This window comes from Mustela erminea, chromosome 1, assembly GCF_009829155.1.
Source record: "Mustela erminea isolate mMusErm1 chromosome 1, mMusErm1.Pri, whole genome shotgun sequence".
NCBI classification, from domain to species: domain Eukaryota; kingdom Metazoa; phylum Chordata; class Mammalia; order Carnivora; family Mustelidae; genus Mustela; species Mustela erminea.
The window spans coordinates 60,811,643-60,822,195 of record NC_045614.1 but is presented as its reverse complement, the minus strand read 5'-3'; the positions used below and the strand labels follow the sequence as shown (position 1 = coordinate 60,822,195).

General features: G+C 46.3%; 1 protein-coding gene across 2 annotated transcripts in view; it reads left to right on the top strand.

The window, feature by feature from the left end:
* Nucleotides 1-649: 649 nt before the first annotated feature.
* Nucleotides 650-10,553, top strand: part of ENTPD3 (ectonucleoside triphosphate diphosphohydrolase 3) — a 34,177-nt gene continuing 24,273 nt past the window's right edge. Inside the window, exons 1-3 of one of the 2 annotated variants that reach the window (XM_032344703.1) lie at nt 650-738; nt 1,643-1,748; nt 4,076-4,203. In XM_032344703.1, the coding sequence (XP_032200594.1) occupies nt 1,709-1,748; nt 4,076-4,203 (168 nt within the window). In that variant the 5' untranslated portion in view covers nt 650-738; nt 1,643-1,708. Of the gene's footprint in view, nt 739-1,591; nt 1,749-4,075; nt 4,204-10,553 lie in introns of both variants that reach the window. The other variant, XM_032344624.1, reaches the window with a different exon arrangement.

Sequence of the window (10,553 nt, the reverse complement as noted above, 5' to 3'; positions counted from 1 at the left end):
GAGTCCCAAAGGGCCTGCTGATGCATTAAAAACAAGACCCCTGGGGCACTTGAGTCGCTGCATTTCCGTCCTCTTCCAGGATTAGCTTGTCTTGAATCTTAGCCTTGAATCTTGTCTTGATACCCATATAAAATGGGGCTGGGGGAGGGTATTGCTGAGTAAACAGTGAGCAGATCCCTGGGCATGGCCAAGGCAGTCAGTCTGAAATACATGACAAGGAACGTCTCTGTATTACTTTGCTCTCCTGGCCCAGGTGATTCGGGGACCAGTGTGCCTGCTAGCCTCACGCCCAACATTACAGGTGGTTACCAGCCTCCACTCCACGGAAAGATGGGGCACAGGGCCCACCTGTGCACATTCAAGCAGTGCCGGGTTTCTACACTCTGCCCTGCCTCCTGCCCCAAGTAGTCTTGAGGTGAGGATGGAGGAAACCAAAAGAGAGATCAAAGGGTCCTTGGCCTTGACATCGATGTTTGATGGACACGCAGTGGACACCCTCCCGGCCTTCCCCGGGTAGGTCCGGGCGGCATGGTGGTGAAGAGGACCGGAACGGGTAAGATGAAGCAAAGGTGCTGGGCCTTGACCCGGCCGCGGGGGCGGTCCTCGGCCCGACTGCTCCGCCCCCGCCACGCCCCGGGGCCGCCCTGCCTCCCCGGCCTCCGCAGAGCCTCCGGAGCGTTGGCCGCTCGCTGCCACTGCGGCAGCGCAGCTTGCCCTGCTGCCACCGTCTGCGCACAGGTGAGCACCGGGGACCCCGCGCCCGAGCCGCTGAGGAAGGATCGGAAAGCTTCGTGGGGCTGGGAGCTAGAAAGGCAGGAAAACAGATCGGATTTCAGAGAGGACTGGAGGGAGGGACCGAAGGGTGCGCGCCCCAATCCTGGGAGGCAGGGAGGTAGTCCCTGCCAAGCCCGGAGAGGTGGACGCGTCCCCACCGAACGCATCTGCGACTCCGGAGATGGATTGGCGCTTAGCTCTCCTGGCTGTGTGGAGACACAGTTCCAGAGCGGGGCCTCCCAGATCCTGGGGCGCTGGATCCCGGGGGCCCGACATCCCTTTGCAATTGTTTCCAACCAGCAGCTAAAAATATCCCTCCTAGGTTTTTCAGGGGCGACTCTAGGCTCGCGGGTGCCAACACCCACAAAAATCTCCCTTGCTTCTGTGATTTGAAGAAAAGCCCTGCCTCAGTCCTGTGAATGTTGCTAATAGGTGGAAGATTCCTTCTGCCCCAGTCGGTGTGTACAGGTGGAAAAAATCTGCAAGAAATGATTGACTTATTTCTTGGAAAATTTTCTATTTAAAATTCAGCAAACCTGTTCTTCTCGTTGCATCTGGGGAGGTGACACTAGAATTTAAGCCCAGCTTTGGGTTTATATCCAAAGGGCTCCGTTTCTCTGTCCCCCAAGAGGTTTTGATTTGGAAGAAATGAAGTGGGTTTGAAAGCAGGTTTTGCTTCGTGACAGGCTTTCCCGCTGGGACAAGAGTTTGCTTAAGGTAGTCATTAGCTTTTTACCTGAAAACTGAGGAACAGGAGGCAGCCACGTGGCTGTGGTCAGGAGACTGCTATGTATCACTCCCCTTCCTCCCTGGACAGATGTTTTTTTAGTCCTGACCCCAAACTGGGCTTAACACTGCTGGTTTCCAGAACTGAAGTCAGGGGCCAACAACACATCGTCATTCTGTGTTCTCTTGCCTACTGTTGGGAGGAAAGATGTTCACCGTGCTGACCCGCCAACCCTGTGAGCAAGCAGGTTAGTATCTCCAAGCAGGCAGCAGGTGTGGTATTCTCAAGTCACAGCCCAGGCTTCAGCCCACAGTTCTTCATGCGTGGCCCCTGCCATTGAGTTTAACGTCTGTGGTTTGAGACTCAGTCACTTACTGAGCTTTCACCACCAGCATGCCTCAGGTAGAAGTAATGCTTTTGATCAAAGCTACGCAAAACAAGGACTAACATGCATGTTTCGCTTAAATGGTTTTTCCGGTTTGCCTAATCCATTAATTTGGCTGTTTGTGGTTTCCCTTACCAAGCTGCGTGTGGGGTTTGGTTGAGAATATTGTTGCTTTTGTAATGCATTGTAAAGTCCTTAGATCTTTCCTCTTCTTCCATCCCAGTGTTGTTGCTGGCACAGTGTCTACAGGTTCCGCACTCTGCACCCCCACCCCAGGTCAGCGTCCCACCCTTGCTGCTGGAGGCACATGTGCAGAATTCTCACACACATGCACCCACACATACTGCCAAGCTTGCCCTACCTGCCTGCCTCTGGAGCACGTTTTACAGTCGCTCATGTGGAAGCCCAGAAGGGTTTGGCCTCTCCACTCCCAGGTAGACAGCTTGTAATTATAGTGTTTGTTCACTCCTAATGACAGCACAGTTCTGGGCTGCATTCCCTAAACGAATGAGACCTGCTCTTGTCCGTTTGGCTTTGCAATAGGCTTTTCTGCTGGGGCCAGGATTTGCTGAAGGTAATCATAGCTATTTACCTGAAAAGTGCTGAAACACAGAGGACTTGGGAGACCAAACACACAACTGTGCTCAGCAGACGGCTTACAAAGCACACCCTCTCCTGCACCTCCTGGACAGATGGTCTTTAGTCATGCCCCCGAACTGGGCATTCTTGTCTTCCAAAGGATATAATTTTAGGGTGGTACGGGCAACTTAGACAAATCTTTTTTTGTAAAAGGAAATCGTACCTAAGGAGCTAGTTTACTTGGATTTTCAGGTTTTCCTTAAAGGACTTTGAAAGGTTTGATGAATTTTGACAAATGCACACACCCATATACCCCATAATTCTAGGAAGATATAGAGCATTTCTGTGACTCCAGAAAGTGCCCCTGTATTCCTTCTCAGTGAGTCCCTATACCCAACCAACACCCAGGATGGTCACTGTTCTGATTTCTATCACCTTCCTGTTTCAGAACTTCACATGAATGAAGTCATTTCAGTATTGAACAATATTTTTTTTTCTGAAAATGTATTTGCTACTTTATTTATAAAAATTCCATTAGCTCACACTGTTTTGTTAAGACCCCAGTAAATATCTGTTCAAAATCATCTAGTTAAGCAATATTAGTTTAACTTTAATACATAGACATAGTCCATTATAGTAATTGTATACCTTACACAATACAGATATAATTATCTTTCTTCAGAGGCTTTGTATTTAGTTGAAGATTATTCATAGGTTTCATTATTATTATTTTTCTTTTAAATGGGTACAGTTTATATGTTACAATTAAAATACAAATGCCAGAGATGATATGACCCCTTTGAACACATGGCTTAGGGTCTAGCTGTTCTTTGAAGATGTAGGTGAGACCCTATGGCTTCCCTGTAGACATAGGAAAAGTGACTGAGGTTGACTTCTTTCTGGGAAACGTAGTATTTTTAGAAATTCATATGTGTTACTGTTTGCAAGACGGTATATCACTGTGTACTGAACTTTATAATCATTGGTTATATCTGATGTAAAGCAATAATTTATTTTATCTGATATATATATTTTTTAATAAAATTATTTATTTATTTAACAGAGAGAGAGCGAGAAAGAGGGCACAAGTAAGCAGAGCAGCAGCCAGAGGGAAAAGAAGAAGCAGGCTCCCTACTGAGCAGGGAGCCTGATGTGGGACTCAATCCCAGGACTCTTGGGATCATGACCTGAGCCGAAGGCAGTTGCTTAACCGACTGAGCCACCCAGGCAACCCGATATTATTTTTAAATGAAATATTTTAACACCTGCTTAATAGAAAACCCATTCTTTTTAAGTCTATATTAGAATAAATATTATTGTAAATCATCTCAGGGACAACTAGTAGTATGCTTAATACATCTGGGGAGATACCAGGAAACGAAACTATGCACACCCTCTCTGCAAATGATGTCTTAGTCTACTCTTTTGGAGGAAAGGTAAATGGTTATTGGAACCCAATCCCTGTTCTACCTTAAAAGTGTAGGTCTCACTAAAGCCACAGGAAGTGACATATGCACACAGTTATGCACCCAATCTATGGATTCTGCAAAGAAAGCTGATGCCTCATTCCTACTTTCCGCTCACGTATCTGCTGGGTCTTCCCATTTTAGGCTTCAAGGCTCTCTCCCGAACCCCAGCCATCATTGCCTTGGTGGTCTTGCTTTTGAGTGTTGTGGTGCTTGTGGCCATCACAGTCATCCAGTTTCACCACAAAGAGGTCCTCCTTCCAGGACTGAAGGTAAGTGTGAAGGGATTGCCACTGAAGGGATGGGCTATGACATCAATTATTCTAAAGTCATGAGTTAGAAGAAAACCCTTTCTCCAACTGCCATGGAGGAAGACCCAAGGGAGAACCCAAGGGTCTTTGGTGCAAGAGCTGAGGGAGGAGCTTTGGACATACTGGTTTTGTGATGTTTGACACTAGAAAATGTTAATGGTGACAACTTCTCTGAGAATTATGTGGCCTTATTTTGACTTCTGACTGTGGAACCAAAGCTAAATTTTGTAGCCAAGAGTTGCAGATGACTACCAAAGATCTACCAACTTGTGCATTCCTCCAAGAACGCACAACCCTGATCATAAGTGGAAACAAGGAGGGGCGCCTGGGTGGCTCAGAGGATTAAGCCGCTGCCTTCAGCTCAGGTCATGATCCCAGGGTCCTGGGATCAAGCCCCGCATCGGGCTCTCTGCTCTGCGGGGAGCCTGCTTCTTACTCTCTCTCTGCCTGCCTCTCACCGACTTGTGATCTCTGTCAAATAAATAAATTAAAAAAAAATAAGTGGAAACCAGGAGACCCAGGATCCTCTTCTGGCCTAACCTTATAAGCAAAACATCAAAGACTTGAAAAGGTCTCCTTGAGCTGTATTTGTGCTACCTCTCTTGAGTCTAGAAGTGTCCCATGATCCCTCTAATTCTTTGCCTCAAAAAATTACTGAGAATCTTGTGCTCAGTTTCAGAGGCTACTCTTAGCCCTTGATAAGTCAGTCCCCACATGGCCTTTCAGATGATGTCTGACGGTCTGAAAACCATGTGTGTCACCCCACCCTTGGCTGTTAGGGTGAGGGGAGGTGATCCCATGAGGGACTTGTCAAATGAAAGAGAATCCTTTTGGTAGAGTTTGGCACACTTTCTGTAAAGAGCTAAATAGTACATATTTTAGGCTTTGAAGGTCATTTATAGTCTAGATCACATTTCTTCTTCTTCTTCTTTTGGTCTTCTTATGATTTTTTAAAAGTGTAAAAACCCTTCTTAGCTAGAGGGTCATAGGATCCAAGGAATTAAACTCTTATTTGAATCTCATTTATCCTTTGCCCTTGACCTCATGAGTACTTTCTACATCTTCCTGCTCTTAGTGACTGTTCAAAAGCTATATTTGAAATAGAAGTTTTTTAAAGTTTTTAAAGATAAAAAGGAAATGAGTATTGCCTCAGTTTTGTGGGCAAGTTTGACATACCATTCTGAGGCTGCTCTTAAGATTAAAGTAAAATCTCCCATAGATAATGGCATTTGGCTCTTTTATAGGACATTTTACTTAATAATGTCAACACCCTCCCCATGAATAACACAAAGAAAAAAGAAAAGGAAAAAGAAACCTTCTACAACTGTCCAGTGTGATGAGGAAAAACAAATTATCTGGTTGTCCAAAGACATGAGCCAAGGCCTAGAGAAGCCATTGCCCCAAGCTCCAGGCACTGACTTCTTGTATTAACTATGGAAAATCAGGATTGCAACTGAAAGTAACACCATTTCGTTACACTTTGTAAATTGCAGTTTCAGTTTAGGGAACACTTTCCCCTGAATTATCTCATGTAACTCTTGTGATAGCTATAGCAGGGGGACAAAGCAAGCATTGTCACCATCATCTTGCAAATGAGAAATCATAGGTTTGACCAGTGGATGGCAGACCGGAAATGAAAACTTGTCTTCCTGTTCCTGTCTTATTTTTCTTCACTCACCTCCCTCTTCTCCCTGATCCTAAGTGCAGAATGGGGGACCCAGAAGAAGGTACTACCTCTGACAGGAGTACTTGTCCTCTTTTGCACAGGTGGGAAGGTGGGGAGGATGGGTGCGGATACAGAAGTTTTGCTGAACTGAGAGATGGAGGTATCCCCCACATGGGGGCAAGCTAAATAGCCCTCTTAGACCCCAGTAATCACTCTTACAACCCATATTTCAGAGGAACCAGCTCTAGTTGTATTTTAGGGTTATCTCCAGAGCACAAGGGAATGTGCCTACCCAGAGCCATGCTTCCCCTTCTAGAACAACCTGTGGTGCCTGGGACTCCAGAAGCCAGGGTCTTTATGGGTCTCCTCCAGAGGACTGTCCTCACCAGTGGTCTGAGGGGTTGCAAAAGAGCAGCTCTTTGCAGCGAATGTAGACAGAGCAGAGATGTGGAGTCTGAGCTGTCACACCTTCTATAGACAATGTGTAAGTGCATGAGGCTCTTTATTCTGTGGATCTGGAGCCCAGTCCCCAGAGCCCAGGGATGAGGACAGGTGGAAGTTGGGAGGGAGAGTAAAAGTCTGCATTTATAAAATTTTCCCTACAAAAGTTAGGGATGGGCTAGTTAAGGCATTTGCCAGCCGCTGGCTTCCACTTGTTCCAAGAAGAAAGAGGTAACTCTTCTGTTCATACTGGAGGGACATAGAGGAATTGACAGAACACTAGAAGAGCAAACTAAGTAGAGAGAAGTAGACCCCAGCACAGTAAGGAGGCTACAGCCGAAGGAGGAAAACTCATCTGTTTCATGCTCCTGGGTCAGGTGGGTTCCCTTGGTCAAAGATGTGAGTAAAAGTAGGCCATTTGGAAATGACCCTAGGAAGCCTAGGTAGGGGGTGGGAAGGCAGCTGGTGGAGGGTCTGCCACCCAGTAGGTTACCACTGTAGGCAGCAAGGGCTCAGTTCTGCAGGGAATCTCTGGGAGCCAGTATAGAATCCATCGCAGGGTTGTCTTCTACCAAAGGGCATCTAGAACCACTGCCTCACGGGTATCCCACTCAAGGACATACTTACACACTAACTTCTGCTAGTCATTGGTTGAGTGGCTACGCCCTGGAAGACATTCACTCCTTAGTGTTTCTGGCTGTTGTATGCTCAGGTGGGCTCAAGTCCCCGGAGAAAGCCTTCAGGCAGGTGGAAAGTGCATGGCCTGAGGGATGTGGTCAGGGAACCCTCAGTGACTATTCCACATAGATATGATTATTTTTATCCTCATTTTGCAGATAAGAAAATAAAGGAACAGAAAGGGCAGACAGCTTCTTACAGTTAAATGGACTGGAAATAGCAGACGTGGTGCCCAAGAAACAAAACAGAGCAGAGAATGTTGGCCTTAAGCAAGGGTTTAGAAGGATCAGAGGACACACCCTCACCCATTAGCACAAAGTTCAAAGAGGGGATTTTTGATCTTCTCAAATCCTGCTGCCAGGTCCTGGTCACCGTTGTAGGGGAAAGGAAGTTGTAGAGCATTGGAATACTGGCTCAGAAGACCCATTCTGCTTAATTGGGTGGATTTAATGTGAGAAAAGACAGATGTTCTGAGCCAGTGGAACCAAGAGCAGAATGGCCACTTGAAAGAACATTCCACATGTAGCTCATTTCAGAGTGAGGACAAGCCTCTTTTTTTTGTTTTGCAGTGTGTGCTAAGGGTGGGAAGGGCAGTTGTGGGAGTGAAGCTGAGTGAATACAAGGGCTTTTAAACTGTTCTGTTTATGTTTCCATACCTTGAAGTTTGTTTTGCCTTGGTGTGCCGCTGACAGTTGGTTATGAGGGGACAGCTCCACAATTGCCTATCTGAGGGTCCCTAGACTGCTCCTTAAGATCCTAACCATGATAATTGGCTCTTAAATCCAACCTTGGCCTACCTAACCTTGGTTCATTTGAGTTGAACAGCAGAACTATTAAAACTTAGTCAAGGATCGAAGTGTTCCCCAGTTCCATTTTCATTGTTACTGGTCTGACCTGACCTACCAGCCTGAAGAATAAACATGATGGCATGATTTTTCTTTTTCACTCAGGCCCCCACTGGCTTTATTATCATTAAGTCTCTTATCATCCTTTTGAGACCTTGTCCTCCCAAACCCCAACCACAACTATCTAGAAGTCCTACGGCTTCCCAGTCCAATATGACCGGTGTCCCATTGCCATTGCCCTTTATAGCCACATGACATCATTATTGAAGAGGGGCCTACATAGTCCCTCTCAGGTCACATTAGATCCCCATGTTGGGTCACTGTCCCATGCTTGGCTGTTACTCTCCAAAGCACAGCCACAGGACCAGGCTTGCTAAAACCATTCCCTTCTAACCCTTATTGTTTCTCAGTCATCAGCCTGGAGCTCTGGTGACTTGCAGCCCTCCCTGGTTTACCCTTTGGAGAGTGAGAGTTAGATAATTGGTTTCCTCCTTTCCAGAAAGATGCAACTCCTTCATCACCTTGGTCCACCTCCTCTCCAGCCAGATCTGCACACTATTCAACTGCGAGTTTGCTTTTGAGGGACTTTATGTCTGAACAAAAGATCCATGAATGCACACCTTATTATGAAACAGTCAACCCTGGTAGACCTGGTTTCCTTGGAACTCAGTGAAAGCATGGCGGCTCTGTGAACAGGACTGATGTTCAGTTAGACTCAGGCTTGGGACTGTGGGCAATTATTTACCTCTGTGAGCCTGTTTCCCCATCTGTCAGGTGGGAATGATGACAACACCTGCCTTCTGAATGCAGTACTAAAGCACTTTGTGCAGTGCCTGAGGTATTATAAGTACTCAGCAATTGTTTACTACTACTATTCCTATTATTATGCTAGTAGTGATGATGATGATGATGGTGATGGTGGTAAATCTAAGAAGCTGATCTTATGATCCTTGCTTTTGTTTTGTTAGAAGCTCACGTGGTCCTTAAGTTTTGGATCGTGCAATTCATATGGAAGGCTGTTTCCTTTTGGTTAACCCACTGAGTACGTCTTCAGTCCACATTCTAGCCATATTTTTTTCCTGACACTGCATTAAACAGAGGGTAACTTACTGCTTTCCATCTAGCTGAACTGAATGAAAATTAGTCCCCACCTCGTGCCCTCCACTGAACCACATTGAGTGTCACTGATCTAGGCAAATGTGCTCTGAAAACTGGCTAAAACCAATTTTCCCATTTTTGAAAATGTCAGGGGATGATGGTGGCTACTCAGAAGTAGTGCTGGGCTCAGGGCTTGTCCCTGTCAGTGCATTGGCAGGTGCCCAAGGGGCAGCCATTTCTCCAGGCTCATTGTGAAATGTCTCTGGCTGCTCCCACCATGATAAAAACTGGATCCCAGCTGGAATGAGGATTGGAATAGAGTGGCCCTTCTTCCTCCTTTCTGATCTTGGCCCAGCAGCCCCAAGTTCCCTTCACAGGGAAAACACACGGTTTGTGAAGTGTTTGGTTCCAGAAGATATGGGAAGGGTGGGGAACCTGTGGAGTGGTTGCTCTCGTCGTGTACTCCCTCCTCTAGTCAGCACCAGGTGTGGAGGGTTCGGGGGAGGGGCGCTGAGGGGTCAGCAGCAGGTGGGAGGAGAGAAAGTGGACTGGTAAGGTGGCAGACCTCTTGAGTGCCTGGTTTCCTTCGGCTCCACCTGTGCGCTAATCTCCTTGGTGAGTTTCTGCCCAGAGCAGGCTGTGAACAATACCTCCCTTGTTTGCAGGGGGTATCGTGTCAAGATCCCTGTCAGCGTTCATCAGATTGAAGGCTGAGATTAAGAGGCTGTCCAAGTTCAAATACCAATGGACACAGGATGTTCCGTGTCAATATAATGGGGAAGCTGTGATTGAGGAGCTGGAGCAACATGTTTTTATTTGGTCCCATTTCAGATGAAACAAGCGCTTGTTAATAGTGGGAAGTGGAACCCTCCCAGATGTCTAGAATCAGGGAATTGGTGAAAATGGTGATATCAGTATTTTTACTGGCAGGGAGAGATGTGCATGATAAGCTTATTGAGTAAGAAAAGAGCATTGGAAAAGACTATGTACAGTGTAATCCTGTATCGAATTGATTTTAGTATATGTGCTGTCGAAGCGAGCACTCCTGTATGGAATTGAAAACATATGTCTAGCCACATATTCACATGCGTAGCTATAGACACAGAAGACCAGTAGAAAAGATACATAGTAAGATGTTAGAACAATGGTGGGATTTGAATTTGAAGGGTGTTATTTTCTTTTCTTTCCTCTTTTCCTTGCTTTGTAATTTTATTTATTTTGCTTTATTGATCTTTCTATATAGCCTGTATTTATTGAGCAAACATTAAGTATCAGATGTTTGGTCTCCTGTGGACATCTCAAGGTTGAGTTGTTGGAAGATAAGAAAACCCACAGAGCTTAGGCCTCCTACCCAGGGACGTAAAGCAAGCATCCACCTGAGTCACCCTGCCTCCAGAACCCAAATTCATCTTCCTCACTGAAAGGAGCAGCCTAACCCAACAGTGGTGGAATTGGGGAATTGCTGTGACCCAGAAGTCTCTGCTGTCCTGAGCTGACTCCAGGTCCAAGCACTCACAGACCTCAGTCAGCATTACTCATTCTAGTCCCCATAGGCTGCTAACGCGTGCTCTTTCCTGCTCAGG